The sequence below is a fragment of the Pseudoliparis swirei genome, chromosome 20, assembly GCF_029220125.1.
Source record: "Pseudoliparis swirei isolate HS2019 ecotype Mariana Trench chromosome 20, NWPU_hadal_v1, whole genome shotgun sequence".
Classification (NCBI taxonomy): Eukaryota; Metazoa; Chordata; class Actinopteri; order Perciformes; family Liparidae; genus Pseudoliparis; species Pseudoliparis swirei.
This window is the reverse complement of record NC_079407.1, coordinates 18,645,426-18,667,723: the sequence shown is the minus strand read 5'-3', so window position 1 is coordinate 18,667,723 and position 22,298 is coordinate 18,645,426. Positions and strand designations below refer to the sequence as shown.

Genomic DNA, 22,298 nt, shown 5'->3' with positions numbered 1-22,298 from the left:
TTCATTTTGTTCGCAGAGATTTTTACAATTTCAGTCATTGCTCATGCCACACAGGCTCCAAATGAATGTTTGTAGTCGCAACACAGGATTCAAACCGGAGAGAAAATACAAATCTTTGCACCGTGCCCAATATTCAGCCTCCAAGAATCTTTCCATATCACTGATTATGTCATTTGTAGACAGTGACATACTGCTCCCTCTCCGTCCTTGATCAGGTTGTACAGCTCGCTGGACCATAATCAAACTGGTATTTTTGGGGCTAACTATTATTTCACAAGGATTACAAAACGTGTTTATCCTGCTTGGTGGTAGTTTGCGTTCACATCATTTTCTGAATAATTTACGAAGCCACAATTAATTGTATATATGTTAAGTGTCCCTGCCAGCATGATGTCTGGCCCTGTTTTCTGCCTTCTAAATACTGAGTCATTACAGGAGTTCAAGTCACGGCATGATGGGCCACAGACGCTCAGATCTGCGCCTCCCTGGGCTTTTGTTGTGTGGCACACAGCTGAGGCAGATGCTGAGTGGCACTTGCACGAAATTGAATGAGGGTGAATTCTGTTGGCCACTGATGTGGAGTGCACCGTAGATCATGGACTGAATTGTCTTTAGCAATGAGAGGGAAATGAAGTAGCTCAGAGAGGCTAACACCCGTTAGGGAGTTCATTTTAACTTTTATGTTGGCTTCGGATTTATGACGCTCCATGAAATATGTTATAGCTCCAGTGGTATTATATCATATATAGATATTATTTGAGAGACTCAACCAAATAGATTCAGCACAGGCCACATTTTTATATGTTTTTTGTATTTATGATTGATTCTTGTCAGTAGTATTTAGAAATGCAGTGCCCAGTCTGGGAGAGTGGTGCATTCATGTGCAACGGCATAGACTGGAAAAATATCTTCCCTAATTTGAATTTCTCTTGGGAATCCATTTTTTATGGCAACAGACTCAAGTGATGCATATCGAACACACCCACCACAAATACATTCTCAGGATGTGAAGAATCTCCTATAATTGGGTAAATAACCATGTGTATTCTTTTAAACTGTTGATTGTAATATGTTTTTAATGAATAGGTTAGATGATGTAGCTTATCTATACATCTTTTGGCAAATCACGTAATGCAAAAACAAATATCATTGTTGTGGTTAGTCTAATAATTACAATAAAGCTGTAGAGGGTGTATTATAATTATTTGTATTATTATTATTTGCACAACGGCAAAAATGATATATTCAAATTGCTTGTTTTATTTGACCACCAGTCAAAAACCCAAAGATATTTAGTGTATTGACTAATCAATGAATCAACTATTTATCCAAGGATGAACTGATAATAATTCACACAACACGTTTTTGCCCACAACTCAAGAATTTCACATGCTAATTCTGACAATTTCACACAAACGTCTAGTCGAATAAAATGATGAGGTGAGGACACTTTGGACCAACATGGATGTACACATGTACCCATGACAACCACAAGGCGGCAATTCTAGTTTCATGAGACTTCTAAATGTGGCAGAAGCCAACGTGAAGAGGGTTACTAATTTAATTTGTTCTGAATATTTTTTACATGGGTTAAAAAGTAATGTAACCATCATGTTTTTACAGTATATTCGATCGTGAATATGTTGTGATGTATCTAAATCAGGACAATGTTTGTTGAGTTCCTTATTCATCACATCAAGCTACAGTACGCAAGAAAATCATCCTTTTTGGCTTATGACTAAGTGATAAAAGGGATGTGCCCTAAAATATGAAAGGTTATATGACAGTTAAATATCACAGCAAAATCCCTTTCAAACGCCCATACTACAACAAGAGATAGTCTGAATCATCTCTACTGTGGCAGCTCAGCTTCTGCTGCCCCGGCCTCTTATTCTAATATGGGCTGCCCTATTATGTAACACATACATATGACTAGTACGCCAGTATTTCATGTTTTTACGCCCTCGTTTTTTAACACCTACCATTTCATGTCACAAAATCAATCATTTTAATCGGCTGTGAGTGCAGAAGAAAAGATGCCATTAATCATTTACAACTTATAATATCATAAGCTTCCGTACTAATACTTCAGATGCCATAGAAAGAACATTTTGGATTAAAACAATATACAATACAGTATGTGGTTAACTGGTGCAGATAATGGAGCATGTTATCACCATTGGCCTAGCCACTGAAGGCAATCATAGTGATCCATTGAAGATGTGGGCTGTGTTTTAACAACCTCTTCAATGTAAGAGAGAGAGAGAGAGAGAGAGAGAGAGAGAGAGAGAGAGAGAGAGAGAGAGAGAGAGAGAGAGAGAGAGAGAGAGAGAGAGAGAGAGAGAGAGAGAGAGAGAGAGAGAGAGAGAGAGAGAGAGAGAGAGAGAGAGAGAGAGAGAGAGAGAGAGAGAGAGAGAGAGAGAGAGAGAGAGAGAGAGAGAGAGAGAGAGAGAGAGAGAGGCTGGGAAACACGTTTCCATGGCAACTGGAAGAAGTGAGTATAACTATGGTTGAGAGGCATGAGCAGCAAGCAAACACTCACTTGTTCCTTAAAAGTAGTGAGTCCTGAATACAGCCACTTTGGGTAAGTATTGTCCCTTTCAAACTGAGGTTTCAGGGTGCTGTGGTTGTTCTAAATGAAAGTTAATTTCGATTAATGTGCACAGAAATACGTTTATCGTTCAGAATCTAAATGTGTGAGGGGTTTGTGTACCAACACACCTGAATTACATAATGTTACTTTTGTCTTCTTTCTCTTTTTATCCATTTGCGCAGTAGATTGTCATGTACATTTGATTCCAAAATCACAATAACTTTCCTGTGCTGGAACATGTTGAACAAGAAACATATATTGTGAATCAGTCTTGATTAAAAACACACTGGCACCATTACTGAGGCAGAGGTACTTTATCCCCGGAAACAATTGACCCTTTTACATAGAAATATAATGTTGTTCAAATACACAGTATATCTTCTTCCATCCTTTGGGGGCAGGTAATTAGCGAAGAGTCAATTGAACTCTTCATCAAAAAAAGACAGCAGCAGTTAAAGGTTGTTTGACATTGAGATAGTGGTATTTTCTTAAATGAAGCCATCAACTATGTTTGTGTGCGTGTGTTTTGCATTGGAGTATGATGCCATTACCGTGGGCAAAATATATATCCAATACAAATGTTGTTTTAGTATTGTAACACCAGTTGCTCAGTGATTTTCAGGCCTTAGTGGCTGCCATACCTTTCCATTAAAGGACAGATCAGATTCTTATTTTAGATTACAGATAGTAAAGCTAAGGTTTAAGTGTGTGTGTGTGTGTGTGTGTGTGTGGTGTTGCAAAAGAGATAATGAGCATAATCCCACATGGTAAGTGAAGCGAGTAGCGGCTTGACTGGAGGCTTGCGACAACATCCAGTTGCACAAGCTGTAGCACCCGAGGAGTTCTTCAAAGATAACTACGGAGGCCGGAGGGAAGAGACCATGCTCTGCATTAATCATCATCTATATGGTGTCCTTGCCCTTCACATCTTATCATTCACTTCCAACATGACTGTCAAAAGTCAGTTTATTCCCGCGGGGAACTCAAACCCAAGCTAGAAAGGTTCAGGCTACATGGACCTGTTTAAGGCTCTCCAACTGCAGCCACTGATTACTGGAGCCCGAGGACATCGATGTACCTCATTTGCATTTATGAAATAATAACCCTGTGGTGGTTGGGGTGTGATTGCGCTCAGCTGTGGAGGTGTGTGGGGGAGTGGATCAGGGAACAGGTGCCGGGAAGAGGCCTAATTGGCCTCAGCTGTAGTAGTGGGGCAGATAACAGCATTTTTTGATGAAGAATCGTTCAAATGTGGATACAAGAACCAAAATTGGCACAATTACTCTATGGATACTGCTCTTCCAATAAAGAACGTTAGCCAACGCAAAAAAAGCTCATGTCGGCCGCGGCGGCCATTTTATTTCCCGCCATTATCAAAATGTGTTTTCCATGATATCTCCTGAAAAAAACATCAAAGTACATATAAGATTATGTCAACCCCTATGTTTTGATGGTCAAGGATTGCAATGATACCATAGACAGCATCATTGGATGCTTTGTGGCATTCATGGCCACCATTTTGCCTTCCTCCATAACCAAATTCTGTATTTTGCGTCGTATCTCTTCAGCCAAACACAATAAATGAAAAGTGGTAATGTATACCCCTATGTTTTGATGGTCAAGGATTACAATGATACACAACACCATACACTTTATAAATCTAAAGATAAGTCTAATTGTGAGGTATAATAAACTGCCTTGAGTGATGGTGGGAGGCTCCACACTGTTCAAAAAGCTCAGTTGGCAGCCATACTTGAGTCTCTTGTCAAAATCTATGATACCGAACCAGAAGTAGAAACCATTATCATTGATGGCTCAGCACTCAACAGTTTGCCCCCACGGAGCTCTAAGACATTTGACGACTATGCATCATTTGAGTTTCTCCCAAAAGTACAGGCATACTCTGCGAAATACAAGAGAACAGACATAGTCTTTGACGTGTACCAGCAATCAAGTCTGAAAGCAGAGACCAGGTCTAAGAGAGGACATGGAGCCAGAAGGAAAGTGACCAGCAATGGCAAAATACCAACTAACTGGCGGAACTTTCTTAGAAATGACAACAATAAAACTGAGTTGTTCCACTTCCTTGCTGACAAGGTTGCACAAACATTGACACCAAATGTGCTTATAGTGACCAAAGAGGAGCAAGCTGTCAGCAATCAGTCCATGAGGAAGCGGACACCAGGATCTTTGTCCATGCCAAGCATGCAGTCCAAAATGGCAGCAAAAACATCATGATCAAAGCCAGTGATAGACGTCCTTGTTATAGCAGTCAGTGCTTTACCAGTTCTTCAAGCAGCAGGTCTACAACAGTTATGGATTGCTTTTGGTCAAGGAGTGAACATGAGGTGGATCCCTGTACATGACCTCTGTCAGTGTATAGGAAGAGAGAGGAGAAGAGGAATCCTTTTCTTCCATGCCTTTACAGGCTGTGATGTTGTTTCAGCCTTCCGTGGCAAAGGGAAGAAGACTGCTTGGCAAACGTGGGGTGTATTTGATGAAGCCTCTGAAGTCTTCACCAAACTCAGCCACTATCCACCAAGAATAGACAGTGACCTGAAGACTTTAGAAAGGTTTGTGGTCATGATGTATGACAAATCCAGTGAAGCAGCAGGAGTGGATGATGCCAGGTTGGACTTGTTTGCTTAGAAAACAGCGGTCATACGAAGCCATTCCTCTGACTAAAGCAGCATTGCTTCAGCATGTAAAGCGTGCAGCCTACCAGGCAGGCTGCATTTAGAGTCAGGCAACAGCATTTCAACCAGAACCAGAGAGTCCTTCTGAGTGGGGATGGACCAAGAAAGATGATCAGTGGCAGGTCCTCTGGACAGAGCTATCACCAATAGCAGAGAGTTGCCAGCAGCTGACCAAATGTGGATGCAAGGTAGAATGCAAAGGAAGATGCAAATGTTACCAGTTTGGTCTTACCTGTACAGCTCTGTGCAGCTGTAGGTGTCTGGACTAGAAAGAACTGCAATGAACTTTCAAACATTTTAGATGTCTCAGAAAAACTAAATAGATCTAACCTCCTCAATAACATGATACATTCTGTTCATTAAACATTCTTCATATTAAATCATTTTTCTGTCTTTTTCCATGTTATTTACTAGATGTCACCAATTACGATCTTTTACATTATTGATGTTCCCAGGGCAAATAATAGAGGATTTAATGGTAAAATATAAAAATATGTCCCATGGGTACAATTCTGTGGCAGAATATGTCTGTCAAGCAGCAAAATTGGCAGCCATCTTGGAAAATGGCGGCCATTTTTTAAATTTAAGTGGCTAACGTTCTTTATTTAATTAATGACCCCAGAGGGATACATATACCAAATTTGGTGCTTGTATCCACTTTTGAACGATTGTTACAGTTATCTGCCCCACTATAGGGAATCGGGCTGATTGTGCCTCTGCACTTCGATGCTGCAATGGCGCCAGCAGAGCAGACACGAAATAAAGTATCTTGCCAACCGTTACACTACATGTGCTCATTCCTTGGTGCTGGGGGGGGGAACCCAGGGATAGTAACAAGACCTGTTACAATGGAGCCCAATGTGGGGGCCCCTTGAAATTAAAAAAAGCATATATAGTGCAGAGGCACAATCACCCCGATACAATTTGAATTTTTTGTTTCAAATCTTTTCTTTCAAACGAACAAAACTATAGGCCTGGATTTGGCTCCATATACTTTGTGTATTCTGCATTTCTCTTTTTTTTCTTCTTATTGTTGAATGTAGTAATGTCAAATAATTACATATTGGCAACATGGTAGTATTAAAATAAACAATCTTAATAACGATATTGATGTTTAACTACTCATTCATTTCAAAGAAACAAGTCAACAGGCAAAAATGCATTATTATATTATGCTTCTATTCTCGCTTTAACTTCTGTAATATAGATATCTTGAACGGGTCACTGGGGATTCACACAGCTACTCTGACTCGTTATTTGGCCACCGAGCTAGAGTAGCTTGTTAGCCGGATAAATACATGAAAAGATGGCTGTTGGTTGGAAAGAAATGTCTTGTTCATCACTATGTGCAATATGGGGCACGGTGCTGCCTTCGATCCGACGACACAATTTATTGCTTGAGCTACCGAATACTTGAATTTAGAAAACTCTCAGACTGCTGAGCTGTATTGTTCTTCTATTGTGACATCCTACAGAATAAGAAGAACAACAGATAGCGAGAGACAGAGAAGGGGGTCGGGGGACTGGTCATCATTTTCAATGTCAGCTTGTTTGCAGGAAATGACAACAGTTTTGCTTTTTTGGTTTTAATATCGGGAACACTGTGAAGTACAGTGGCAGGTTTCACAAGTTGGCTTTCTGCTTTCAAACTTCTTGACATTAAGTCAACTCACACAGCTGATCCAGTTAGATCACATGTTGTGATGACTTGGCCCGCGATTTAGAGGACCTGTTCCTCTATTATTTATCCAATGATGTCGTTGATATACAGTAGAATCAGTTGCAGGTTTCTAAGTTTCAACCAGCTGAAACTAATGCAATACACCCTCCCTTCATGAACGTCAGGGTGTTCAAGAAACTGTTTTAGAAGTGCTGATTAAACTTGATGGTCATTTTGGAGGCTGTAATTTAAGGTGCGGTTAATTCATTCTGAGAGGTGTTGGAGATATTCAGGCTACTCTAAGCCTCTTTAATAGCCTCTCCATCTCCTTTTGAATTGAACAGTATGACAGATTGATCATAGAGTGATTTAACAGGGATTATTTCATTCACTCTTTTTAATTTATCGAAGTTTTTATAATGGATTTACCTCTTAAAATAGCTGAAACCAGAAAGTAAAGTAGTTACAGAAATAGAAAATACAACAATTAGACCACATTTCAACGGTAGAAATACAGCTGGCATGTTTTTCTGTTTTCTTTTCCTCACTTGCTTAGATAGTTTGGGCTTTCTGGGGAACCATTACAAATATAAAGCACTTTCAGACATTTGTTGTTATAATAGGCTTTACAAATAAACTTCACATGAATGGATTACTCATCATCTCCTTGCCTCCTCTGCAGCCTATTCCACTAAATAAATACCATCTGTGGTTATTTCCTTGTTTCAATTAAAACAAAAGCCAATATCCGTAAATTAACATAACAATGTCTTAGCGAGCAGTTCATATGAAAATAATATCAGAGGGTTTTTTGATGCCTGGTATTCATGTTGCTTCACTTTAAACATCAAACCCTGTTGACAAAATGAAACAATTTGGCTAATTTAAAGATACCAACTGAATAACTGCAAACCATGCTGTCCATTATAGTGCAGAGAAACAAAAGTGATTTAAAAAAACAACTATATTCCATTTATACCTGACACTGCCGCTCTGATGGGATGGGGGATCATACTCACACCAATGCATGTCCTGGTCTGGAAGGCGTAGTAAACAGTAGTTAGTGCACTCAAACGTTGGTATCCTGAACAGGTTTTCTAAGGTGTTAATTCAGCCGTCTATTGCATGCCTACCTTGGGTTGTTATTAATCTCTCCTGTATTGAATAACAATCATTAACTCAATTACTGAGAATCAATAGCATACAAGAGACAGGTAACCTTACATACTTTTGATATAGAGCTTTCTTTGGTTCAAGTTCAGGATAAGCAATTGCTATCTTGTCATGTCAGCCAGGTTTGCAATCGTAGGCGATTAATGGATCAGTCCCTCCACAGAGAAATAATCAATAACTGATGAATAATTGAAGTGTTCCTTTTAGCAAAATTCTTCAAAGTCACAGGTTTCATCTTCTCAATTGTGAATACTGTATTCGCTTGTTTTCTTCCTTTGCTTTGATTATTCGACTAATTATTTAACTATCTGCACACACAAGCTGAATCGTCTTTGTTTGGTGTCTGACCTTAAGTTGAAAAGGAACCCAAGTAATTAAAATGTGTTAACTTGAGCTTTGGGACGTATTTCTTTCTTGCCAGTTATACCTAGCTGTGGTCACTCTGGCAAATACATTTTTATGCATTTTGGACCCATTTAGTCACACTTCTTAGTCTCACCACAGGGCCCTCATGGGAGATTCTGCAAGGAACAAGTGCAGCTTTGTTCTAATTAAGCACAGAAGGGTTTCAGGCCGGCCTTCTGTCCGAGTCCAATAACAGCAATCTGTCTTTTTATCCGGTCTTTGATTAAGTGCAGGCTTTCACTGAGGGACAGTTTATATTTTGTTAGACAGACAAGATGATTCTTTTTGATGCATCCTAAATTTCTCTCAAACCACAATTGGCAGCACAGCAAAGGTTCTTACCAACTGCTGAGAGTTAACTGAATAAGTGCAGTGCAGGAAGACTGCAGGCAAAAGACAAACAGGAAATAACAGGGTTTTGTTTTGCTAATAGGGCTGCTGGAGTTTCATAATGTGCATGTGCATTGTCCTGTACCTACTGCCTTTTAGAACACGTGGATGTGTGTGGTTGTGTGTGCTAAGTGTTGCCAAATACAGGCAAGGGAAATAAAAGCTGTTGTAATGTGGGCCAAACGCAGGAAATGAGACACAGCTTGATTTATTATTGTTTTAATTGCTGTTGTGTGTTTAACGTTACGCATTCAATCCTTGTACCAACTGTTATCTACAATCGAATAATTAGTAAGCATTTAGCAATATGCCTCCGGCAACCTACAGTTAGTGTGAGATAACATAATAGGAAAACCATTCTGCCTGAGAACAAAAGATACATGGGGACATTTTAAGTGTGAACTCCACAATCTTTTCCAGTAATGAGCAAATAATATAATTATGAGTTAATGATTTTCTGCTTTTGGCTATTTCTTTCCCTGCATGGTTTTAGATGGCATACATTGATGCATACATTTTGTGCTTAATTTATTAAGTTGGAAAGTTTCAAATCTTTGTGTTTTATATATTTGTTTTTTCTGTTGTAGTGTCATTGGAAGTGCAGATCACTCCAAGCTACGGTGAGATTAGTCTTGGGGAGTCCAAATTCTTCATGTGTGAAGGTAAGTTTACTTTACTGTGATGACTGTGAACAGAACACCTTATTTTCTTCCCTCTCAAACCTGCATCCCACCTATCAATTAGTTCTTATATCAAATATATTTAACCTGAAAAAAATCATCGGTACTTGTAATTTGGACATTATTAACTGGTTCTCAGACAAATAATAGCAAGTACTAGTACACATACTTTACATTACCAACCTCTCATACTCATTGGTAGGATTATGTTGTAAAACCACATTGCTTTACAAAGCCATCTGTTAAAAACATGTCGTGACATCCTGGTGATTTAGGGGTCAAGGATGCAGCCATCTACCCATATGGCTGGAATGTCCTGGTCAACAATTGAACCCATGACCTTTGTTACACAACACCCCCTTGTCAAGCGTTGCCCTCTCCATCTGTTCAATGCAAAACAATGGCATACATTTTTTGGGTTTATTATTGAATATTTTTCCTTTCAAATTGTTTATATTGAGTTAAAAAGGCAAGAACCACAGACTTCCGTCGATGCAGACTCATGAACAACCTACAGTGCAACATTCAGCATGAACAAACCACAGTAAAATATTCAGTCTGTGGGCACTGGGCATCTTTTCTGGTGTTGAATGTGTACGTTTTAGAATAACTCTTTTCTCACCAGCTGCTCTTCACTGTGCTCTCAGTTGTAGGCGTTGCCAAGCAAATAGACTGGTTCGGACCTAGCGGGGACAAGATAGAACCGAACAGACAAGACGTGACAGTAACCCGCAACGATGAGTCATCCTCCACCCTCACACTGTACAAAGCCGGGACAGAAAACGAAGGGACATACAAGTGCGTCGCCACCATTGGAGACCAGCAAGCAGAGTCAACTGTCAAAGTGAAAATCTTCCGTAAGTTTTCAACTCAACTCACACACTCTCCAAATTATGAAGTAGTATGAACAGAGAAGTACAAGTCTCAAAGTATTTTATTGACTGCTCAAGGGCAACACATTACTCTTTTTCTTTTCAAGTGAGGATGGATTTTTTCATCAGTTCAATAAACGGTCGGAAGACCATTAGAGGGCTGCTTAATGATCCTGTCTGTTGTGCAGTTCTTGTGAGTAATGGCTTTTATTTTTCCATGAATGCCAAGCATCAGCAAATGTCCATCAGAGATGAATTCCTTTCCCAAACAAAACTTTTCCTGTTATTTCATTTCCTATTTAGGTTATTATTAGAAGTGGTCACCCATGTAGCAACTGCATTTGAAAATCAATATACAGCAAAATATGATTGCATTTTTCTGTTTGTAATTTGCATTTGTCTTGGCTCAGTAGATGTTAACAGAATACTTTACCCTGTTTCACCTTGAATTCGTTCTCAAAACTTTATCTACGTAAAAAACTCTCCCACAACTGGTGCAGTATAATCCAAGTTTTATATATCCAGTTGTATGCTCACTACTTCCCAAACACTAGCAACAGGCAGAGGCGAGACTGTGTTTTAAATACTACGGTTGTCGTGAGGATGCATGTGTGAGCAAACCACTGGATAAGTGAAACATGCATTACACGGCTGGAGTTTGAAGATGTTTTAAGAAGAGCATTTGAACTGTTTTTAGATGCTCTTAGAACTGGCTTGTAGTCCACTCACAAACTCATACATTCCCATTAAGGGAGCTAGCACTGTTGTTGGAGCAGTAACACATGGCGCCAACCTCTGCCACCTATCGTAAAGGGAAGTATGAGGATGAGTTTGAAGATGTAATGCGACGACACACCCTGCAGTCAAAGAAAATAACAGCTGCTGCAATTTCACCACTTTTACCCCCTGCAGGCAATGAGTATTACAGCGGCAGTTTTATTTTTGTATCTGCACTTTTTTACATTGTATGTGTGTGTTTAAGGTTTTACATAAAAACTGTTTGCAATGAATTAACTGCATGATATAACAAAAAGCCGTGTTGGGATGCTGTAGATTTATAGCTGGGAAGTAGAATAGGATTCTGTAACTTTTGCATTTTCCCCGCAGAGTTCCTCATTAAACAATTGTTGATTTTTTTGAAATTACTGTAAATTAGATTTGCTTTAGTTTTGGTAACTAGTTTTGGAGTCATGGGGTGTTTGTTGTGAGTGATAATGATCTCGCAAAGCACTGCCTGAAAGAAAGTCCTCCTCAGTAAAGTTAGTTGGTTGTAAAATGGGTCAGAGTTTAATATTTTGCGTGGAGAAAAGATGGTGATTGGTGAAATTGCCAAGCACACCTCCAGGGATGAAGAAAAAGAAGAAAAAGCAGGGAATTTAAATGTGTGAATTTCATGTGTCACAGTTTATTATCTGTAATATTGAATAATAATGCATTTCTCCCCAGCAGTAACACTTTGTGTAGAAGATGGAGTATTGATGAGACTAAATGGTCGATGAGTAAACAGTATTTATGATTTATGTTGTTATTCCAGAAAAAATCACCTTCACAAACGCGCCTTCACCCCAAGAGTTTTCAGAAGGAGACATTGCCAACCTTGTGTGTGACGTCGTCAGTTCGCCTCCACCCTCTGTCTTCTGGAAATATAAAGGCGCAAAAATAGAAATGGAAAAAGATGGTAAGAGCTCTCTCATCAGTTTACGAATCATATTTTTATTTCATTTATTTTGGTGTAAAGCTCCTGTTATCTGTTTTAATTCAATTCAATTCAATTCAGTTTATTTGTATAGCCCAATTTCACAAATTACAAATTTGTCTCGGAGTGCTTTACAATGGACCAGAAAAACTCCCAAGCATATTCCACGATGGAGACTCCACGATCCATCAGGCAGATGGACAGTGGTAGTCATGAGCAGGAATCCACGACCCAGACGATCCATCAGGCAGATAGGATAGGATCTATGCCTCATAGGGTCCCGATGACCCCATGAGACGAAAGTCAAAGGACTTCCGGGAGAAAGCAGAGTTATTCTACTTTTAAGACTCTAGGAACTACAAGTAGTCACATTTAGTGAGTAGCTCTCTAGTGGGGCAATATGGCACGACAAGCTCCTTAAGATATGATGGAGCATCGCTGCAGCATTCTGGATCAACTGGAGGGACAAGAGATTTATTAGTTGCAGTAATCCAGTCTCAAAAATGACAGCGTGAACCAATTTTTCTGCATCTTTTGAGACAAGATGAGTTAAAGGACAAGTCAGAATCCACATCACCAGATAATTGATCTCTGAGGTGCTCAGGCGATTAAATTACTTCGGTTTTGTCTGAGTTTAACATCAAGAAGTTGCAGGTCATCCATGTTTTAGTGTCATCTGCATAACAATGAAAGTTTATAATATTGCCCAAAGGAAGCATGTATAAGGTAAATAAAATTGGTCCAAGCACAGAACCTTGTGGAACTCCGTGATTAACGTTGGTGGTTATCGAGTTTACAAATACAAACTGAGATCGATCTGATAAAGTCTCTGTAACAGGATGTCATGGTCAAGACCAGGACAGAGGAGTCCTTTATCTGCTGCCATTAAGAGGTCATTTGTAATTTTGATTGAAATTTCTCAAATAAACTATTATGATGTAGAAATGACAACTGATTTTGCGACCACTTTCTCAAGGATCTTGTGTTAGCAGAGACACATTGATAATATCATGGGGTCCAAGAGACAGGTAGACGTGTTCGAAGTAGAAACCGTTGAAAATAATTGGTCAACACATTCTTAATATTGTTGTTAGTGTTTTGTTCAATATTGTTTGACATTTAGTTTCCGTGGTCTACCACAATGGTTTGCATAACATACTGTTGAAATCATTCATATTGGATAGATTCAAAATAATCCCAAATCTGTCATCAGTAAATATTCCTTGTTGTGTTTCTTTGAAAGATGAAATTGTCAGTGTTGTGTGCATACACACACACATACATGCATCATACATACACATACATTACATGTCATTTAGCTGACGCTTTTATCCAAAGCGACTTACAATCCTGTTACATTCATACACCGTAGACCAGGTGTCACTTTTTCTATAGCGCCACATTACAGCAGCAGCACGGCATTTCTGTTTCTACGTGTCGCGTTAACAGTCCTCTGCCCGCCGTCTCGTGCGCCGCGGAGCTCCCGACACTGGTTTGCGCGTCAACAACTCATCTCCGGTCGCGCGGGTGAGCACTTACTAGCACCCCCGTCAACAACTCTTCTCAGGTCGCGCGCGGCAGGTGAGCACACTTACTAGCACCCCCCGTCGGTCGATCGCCTTGACTTGGTCAAGACGCAGCTACAGGGAGCAATAAAGGGTTAAGTATTTTGGGATTGAACCTCCAAACCCTTGATTGAAAGACGGACCTGCTACCCACTGACCCATAGTCGCCGATACACACCCATACATACATACACACATACACACATATATACATACATATATACATACATACATACACACATATATACATATATACATACATACATATATATATATATATATACATATATACATACATACATATATACACATATATACATATATATAAATACATACATATATATATACATACATATATATATATATCTATACATATATACATACATACATACATATATACATACATACATACATATATACATATATACATACATACACACATACACACATATATACATACATACATATATATACATACATACATACATACATACATACATATATACATATATACATACATATATATATATACATATATACATACATATATACATATATATATATATACAAACATATATATACATATATACATACATACATATATATACATATATATATAAATAGATATATACATATATATATATATACAGATACATACATACATACATATTTATTTATATATACATACATATACATATTTATATATACATACATACATACATACATATATATACATATATACATACATACATACATACATACATATATACATACATACATATATACATACATATATACATACATATATACATACATACATATATACATACATATATACATACATATATACATACATACACACATACACACATATATACATACATATATATATATACATACATACATACATATATACATACATACATACATATATACATACATACATATATACATACATACATACATATATACATATATACATATATACATACATACACACATACACACATATATACATACATATATATATATACATACATACATATATACATACATACATATATACATATATACATATATACATACATATATACATACATACATACACACATACATATATACATACATACATACACACATACATTATACATATATACATACATACATGCATACATACATACATACATGGGGCGACTGTGGGTCAGTGGTTATCGGGTCTGTCTTCCAATCAGGGGATCGGCGGTTCAGTAATTCGATGTGTTCTTGAGCAAGACACTTAACCCTGAATGGTTCCCCGTAGCTGTGTCTACGGTGTATGAACGTAACATGTAAAGTGTCTTTGAGTACCTTAAAAAGAGCTATATAGATTAAATGGATTATTACACACACACACACACACATACATACATACATACATGTGTGACCATAACTATATAAAAAATGTGATATGACCAGTTTTAACGCAGACTAACATCATTGGAGTATTGAAGTTGAGTTAAGATTTGAGGATAAACATGAAGCACATTTTACAACAATAATCTGACCTAATACTGAAAATGTGACTAATTTAATATAACTGTAATGGACATAGACTACTTCAAACAAAAGACGACAACATACAACTAAAGGCACAAGCATGGTGGGTATGTAGATTTATCAGAGACTTGAAGGTGTTCATCTCCTCCAGTGTTTATGAAAGGAACAAATGATTTGGTTTTGAATTTAAAAACAGAACTGATTCTCTGTTATTCACTTCTGACACTGGAAAATAATAACACAAGCTCATCTGTGGGTTGTGATATTATTTTGAATTACGACATGATTAAATTTGTTTGGTTCACATTTCATCTTCAGCTCTTGGGGGCCATATTTCTCTTTTTCTGGAGCTCGTGAAAGGAGTGTTGTGCATGCTCAAAGAGATGAAATTGTGATAATAATGCTGATATATTGGTTGTTAAATAAGACCTCTGTGTTAAATTAATATATCAAAATGATTTGCCATGTTTTCTGCTGTTTATCACCAAATATTGACTTATGCCTAATTTAAACTTTCCAAATATAAATCATGGCTGACAATAATTTCTGCTTTCTTTCAGTTCGCTTCAAAGTACTGACCAACAATCACTTTCAAATCCGTGGCATAAAGAAGACAGACGAGGGCTCATATACCTGTGAGGGTCGCCTCATGGCCCGCGGTGAGATTGGTCTGCGGGTCATCAAGGTCGTTGTGAACGGTGAGCACAACTAGCACTATTTCCTTTTCCTGTTTGTTCCTGTGTGCATGTCTTTGGGTGGCAGGTGTCCCGTGCCGCTTAAATATGCTGTATATCCTGAGAGGCGACTTGGCTCAGCATCAATGTGGAACCAGTTGCCCAGAGCAACCGTGTATCAAAGATGTTCCATGCTAATGAAGTCGGTTTCCTGCAACTTCTGAGCCAAGCAAATGAGTGTGCCTAAAATAAGTGCTCTGAATTTATCAAAGCTTCTGTCTCTGTTTTCTCTCCATCGTTGCTATTTATCTCTGTGACTATCTGCCTACGTATCTGTCTGTCTTCAAATTTATTTTTTATTTCTATCTTTTTTATTATTTATCTACCTCTGTGTGCCTCAGTACTCCCGACCATCAGGGTGTGGCAGTCAGAGGTAAATGCCACAGCAGATATCGGGCAGCCGGCCATGTTAACGTGTGCTGTTGATGGCTATCCTGAACCCATGGTGACCTGGACAAGGTAAAACTCTGCTAGCAACTAGGGAGACAATTGCTTGTCAGATGCCGGCTCATTATAAATGTAATATAAATGAACTTTACTTATTTTTCTTACTTACATTGCCCTAATCATTTGAACATGTTTCAGTATATGTGTAGAACCGACAAAAACATATAAATGTAAAAAGTCTATCAAAGAAAGCAAAATATTAAGAATTGTTGTTTTTTCTTAACCCTTGTGTTGCCTTAGGGTCAATTTGACCCGAATTAATATTTAACCCTCCTGCCGCCTTAGGGTTAATTTGACCCCATTCAATTTTTAATGTCGGTGTTCTTTCGGTAGTCAACAAACAAACATAAAGTGCCTCACACTTAAACTTGGAAAACAATATTAATTCTAATAATTTTCTGGAGGTTTTAATTGCTGGCATCAAATTGAACCCAAAGGGTAAAATATGTTAGTAAATATAAAGGTAACAGGAGGGTTAAACATTGAATCGGGTCAAATTGACCCTAAGGCGGCAGGAGGGTTAATTTGTCTAAACTTGCATACGTAAACAACCTATTCACTCGTAGAGATTTAGATACATTTTTTAAATCTTGGACGCCTGTTAAAATTTAAACTATCCATAAATTATAATGATAGCACCGTATTAAATAGCATTAGCACATCTATGCTACGTTAGCTACTGAATGTATACTGCATGTCTACACATGCTGCTTTCGCTTCTTAACCTACCCAACTCTACAGGAACAGTGCTCCTTAATTTCAGTTTCTTCTGTTTGGATCAGCGGGGCATGTGGTGGTTCACTTTTACACTGTGATCTGTTGGCTTTAGCTTCTATCTTTATCTGTTAACATGTCCTGGCTATATCCTTCAAACGCACATTGTAGACCCCTCCGTCTGCTTCTTTTTGAATTGCGTTAATCATACATGATTATATAAATTTGACATTATGATGTAATGTTTAGTATAGAAATATCTGTACAGTAAGTAACACACATATTATGGCTATACTGTACTTACTGCTGGTGTATTCATCGCTATGGGATACTTAATTACCGTTTATCAAAAGTGCATGTAAACAGTGAAATCTGAAGGCCGGAGTGTTATCGATAGCCACATTATTCTATTATCCTGTGTATCTGAATGCAGCCATTGATAGCTTCCTGCTTTGCTCGTATTGTTTCCTAGACAGCAGTTAGCTGTGCAGACTGTTTCGATTGGGGCGCACAGCCCTGGCTTTTAGTGCTGTGTCAACCCTTGACGACATTTTTTAGAGATGTGCAGCTAGACAGCACCTGCCATTTGCTGAGAGCTGTATTGAAACCTAAAAAAGTGTTTGCAGAGACTTCCATGATCTCTTTTATTTGACTGCCATGAGTGACATTCACTCAATTTTCTGCTCTGACACTTTCAGCTTTTAGATCTTTTTTGTATCACTTCACTTCTACCTCGTCCTTTCTTTTTTTTTTGTCATTCAAGGATCCAGAAACTATTGATAATATTCTCAATTTTTGAAAACCATTTGTATTCTATTTTTGTTCAACACTGGTTTGAAAGCGAGCGGATAGATGTATTTAATATTCCAACACATATTTTCCACAGGAACGAAGTGGTTCTCGAGGCAGGAGAGAAGTACAGCTTTAATGACGATGGCTCAGAAATGACATTCATGGATGTTACCAAGCTGGATGAAGGAGACTACGCCTGCATTGCCAAGAACAAGGCTGGGGAAAGTGAGAAGGAGCTCAGTCTGAGGGTGTTTGGTAAGGCAGAATGTTTTATATGCATACATCCACAAACTAAAGTGAGAATATAATATGTTCCAAGTGTGTGGGAATAAGGTATAAGACTATGTAGGTGGGGGTATGGTTATGTGTCTGTTTTCTAGGGGATAACAGATGAGGTGTTGTTTCAGTGTGGGTTGTCGTGGTTTCATGTAAGGATGAAGCTTAAGGATCGAGAGAACTGGCCAAGTGGAAAGAGCTCTGCTTTTCTTCTCATGTGCCCATCAGGTTGTTGTTGTTGTTGTTGTTGTTGTGGTTGTCTGCGACTGAGGTGAGCAGGGTCGTCTTTCAATCAGAGGATCGGCGGTTTTATCCCCGTCTCCGCTAGCCCATGACGATGTGTCCTCGGGCAAGACACTTAACCCCAAAAGCTATAGTTGTGCCTCCGGTGTATGAAGTTACGGCTGATGGGAACGTGGAACCTTCCCATCAGGGTATTGAATGGGTGTGAGTGGGAGAATGATGTCACGTCGTGTTAAAGCGCTTTGAGTGGTCGTAAAAAAGGAAAGGCCCAGTTATTAGTACAGCTCCATTTATTCTGTCATGTAAGGAGCAGAATTTCAATCACAACCACACTATCGGTGCATGTAGTGACATGAATTCACCATGAGATCACTTGTTGAGTTTAATTTCCCGAAGAACAGAAGTTGCCTTCAGAGATGAACAGGTATCCAAACAATCTCCTTGCACTTACAAGGCTAGACTCTCCTTCCATCAATGTGGGAAAGATGCAATCAGGGGCTTCCTTTTAGGCTCCCTCTTCTGAAATGTGTTCCTTTCCCTGATTCTAATTGGAGTACTTGAATATTTCGTAGCTGTCAACACCAAGTCTGATCATATATTTATATTATTGTGATATATATATCTATACACTGAATTATAATAATATGTTTTCAAGTTTGTGTCTGAGGAGCGCAATCTCTTTCTCATGCAGTATATTTGCCTCCCGTCTCTCCCTTACTCTCTCGGGAGGCTGTTGACTTTTTCGTTTATCTTCATCCTGCTGAATGTTTATTTAAAATCATACCCTGTAATTTCCTGATTATAATTTCCCCTCTCATGTGAATCCCGTCCGAATAAGTTTTTGAATGTTACTTATCAAGAGCTTTACAGTTTTACAAATAAATACAAATTGAAATGACAAAATGACACCACTGGTGTTCCTTTGTTTACGTAATAAGTATTGGTTGGGTTAAAAGCATTTTAATTCAAGGTTTTTAGAAATTCTAAATGATACAGTATTTACGAGTATGAATAGACTTGCATTTGAAATTCACACATGTATTGCTCAATTCATGCATTCATCATTCAGAGTAGAGTGAAACATATAATGTGTGAAAGCAACTTGCTGTGCCCTCAGGTCAGCTTCACGCTACGCAACAGGTCTCTCTAAACTAAACAAAAAAAGAAAATCAACTCCTTTGAGAGGCTAAGTATATTATTATTACATGAAGTAAGATTGGACTCAGACATGGTTATTAGAACTTTGCCTCTGCTGGAACTGGAAAATCTCAAACACAGTTGTTCTGCCGTATCAATCCCCCGTCGTGTCAAGCTACTGCTCCGCCTGCTGAACACATCGCACATCCAGCTGCTTTTTTGACTTCTTGCATTTGTGCTGCTGAACCAGCTGCTTGTCTCGTTGCGCTCGTGCCTTCGTGACAACGTTTGTCTTTTCGTTGACAGTCATACCTAAGATCACATACATCGTAAACCAGAGCACTTCAGAGATGGTGGACCAGGTAACTCTGACTTGCGAGGCATTAGGAGATCCGACTCCCACCATCAGCTGGAGTTCCGGTGAGCACGTCTTCACTGAAGGAGAGCAGGTGAGATGACAATGTGCAGTGTGGATGACCGTGGAAGCTCAATATCTCAATCTCGGGTTCTCAGTTCTGCTCCTTGAGGGCCGAAGTCCTGCAAGCTATTTTCCTCCTGAAGCCAATGAACCACAGCTGGTGCAAAGTAGACTGACACCTCTGTGTCCCAGCTCCATACGACATTACACACATTCTAACCTCTACTTTTTTAAGTAACTAATTCACACTGGGGAAAATAGACTCTGAAACCACTTTGTAGAGTTAAACAAAAGAGAACACACATGATGTGATTATGGGGGTGTATTGTCTCTGGAGATGGCACAGAAAGTAAATTACATAGACATAAACATTTATTTGACTGATCCTTCCATATGTGTACCCTTCTTGTGAAGGCGAGATCTAAGGAACATATTTTGCTGATTTGGCACAAACGTCCCCTTTGGACTCAAGGATTGGCGGGGGCAGACAACCGTGAGGTGGTAACTCAAGTTATTTAAATATAATTTAAGTATATATGATATAAGTTGCCGTTTGACTGACATCAATTAATCTCATGCACCAGTTTCTGCGAGTAAAAATGGAATGAACTTTCTTCCAGTATGTTTTATTATGTATCAGCATGTGATGTGGAATTGAGACACGTTGCATAGTAACCATCAGGGAGGAACTCAAACCTGCAGGACTCCGGAGGCTCAACGAGGTTTATTGATCATGCAAAGGTGCGGGGCTTCTGCTGTTTCCTCAACAAGATGATTATGATTTGCTGATTGTTTCCCCTAAATGATCAGCTTCTTCTCAATGGCCCAGAGGATCTCATGTAATTAACTCAGTGATGCTCAGCCAGTAATGTAGAGTGCACTCTTGAGTTTTCTTAAATGTCAAGACAATCTGCATAAGAAACCAAATTATAACATTCCCCAAATAATTCTGCAATTTGAGACAATGATTACACTTTATCTGCTTCCTATTGTACAGTAATTGCTGGAATGAACACTTGAACGATCAAGTGGGTCTTTTCGGAGCATTTTTAATCACCATTAATTATCATCATTTTGCTCACGCTGGAGATTGAAAAGTTTAATTTTGTATGTTCTTTTGATTATCAATATCTATTGTTATCCTGCTGCCATTTTTTTTTAAATTAGCTTTATTATGTCATATGCTTATGTATTCTGCAATATTATATGTGCAAACCATCAAAAACAATGAATTGTATTGGTATTCTCGCACATCTGCTGCCCACATGGCCTTCTCCTTCAAGGCCTTGGGTTCTTGCTCCAGTTGAGAGGTAATGATGGGGGAAATGCTTCAGAGATATATTGTAGTTCATAGAGGAATTCTGGAGCCAATCCATTACATGTACTACATTTTCTTCCTACAGGCACATCTAAACAGGATCTATCAGGTATGAAATCCACGTGGCACATAAATGTACTGGAGTAGTTTTGCAAAGTATGCCTCCCAGTGAAATCAAATAATCTCTTTTTATTGAAAATCGCCCAGCTGTTTCTTGAAAACCCCAAGGAATGATCTCATCAGAGTTCATGAAATTGATTTGACTGCTTGCATGCTTCCCAAATGTCGCCCGTAAAAGTGTCACACTGATCTTGTGATGGAAAGTGTGCGGCGCTTAACTCACGAGATCAGATGGCAATTTGGTTAATACCGTCATAAAAGAGAGTCGCCATTTCTGTGTCGCTGTTGCCTGATCATTTCAAACGTTACATCACAGCATGAGGTTGCCTGGATTCAAGCCCAGCTCAGCCTGTCATTTTCATCAAACTGTAGTTTGTCTAACATTTACGTCAGTATCTCTTGCACATCGAGGGCTCCACCTAACATCTTTTTGAGTATCAAAACACTCCCTGCAGACCAAAATGAGAATGGGAGCGCTTGAAACACCAGATTGTGAAAGTGGCCAATGGAGAAGTGGATTCTTGCCGCAGGAAGTTTAAATGGGCATTTCCCCAATTTTTTAACACTCTTTGCTATCCATTGTAATTGGCATGATTTCAAGCAGACTGCAGGCACTGTACCAACTGTCAAGCCTACAGGGCTGAGTGTTTGATATTCAAAAATAGGTTTTGAGTGAAGCATCCCTTTGAGTGCAAAACACGCTACCACCATATGACGCACGTCACGACAGGCCTGTTCTTCTCCTCTTGTGAGCCCACACACTGTCAGTGGCGAGGCACACATGAATGCAGTAACGGTTAACGTCTCTGTTCCGTCATCAAGTATAGCCGTCC

General features: G+C 38.8%; 1 protein-coding gene across 17 annotated transcripts in view; it reads left to right on the top strand.

Moving 5' to 3' along the window:
• Positions 1-22,298, top strand: part of ncam1b (neural cell adhesion molecule 1b) — an 81,337-nt gene that overhangs the window by 32,224 nt on the left and 26,815 nt on the right. For 12 of the 17 annotated variants that reach the window (XM_056440369.1, XM_056440373.1, XM_056440371.1 and 9 more), the window contains exons 2-9: positions 9,505-9,579; positions 10,245-10,454; positions 12,004-12,147; positions 15,827-15,964; positions 16,342-16,459; positions 18,048-18,208; positions 19,916-20,058; positions 21,431-21,454. In XM_056440369.1, coding sequence (XP_056296344.1) covers positions 9,505-9,579; positions 10,245-10,454; positions 12,004-12,147; positions 15,827-15,964; positions 16,342-16,459; positions 18,048-18,208; positions 19,916-20,058; positions 21,431-21,454 — 1,013 coding nt within the window. The remainder of the gene's footprint in view (positions 1-9,504; positions 9,580-10,244; positions 10,455-12,003; positions 12,148-15,826; positions 15,965-16,341; positions 16,460-18,047; positions 18,209-19,915; positions 20,059-21,430; positions 21,455-22,298) is intronic. The other 5 variants (XM_056440376.1, XM_056440372.1, XM_056440374.1 and 2 more) reach the window with 1 other exon arrangement.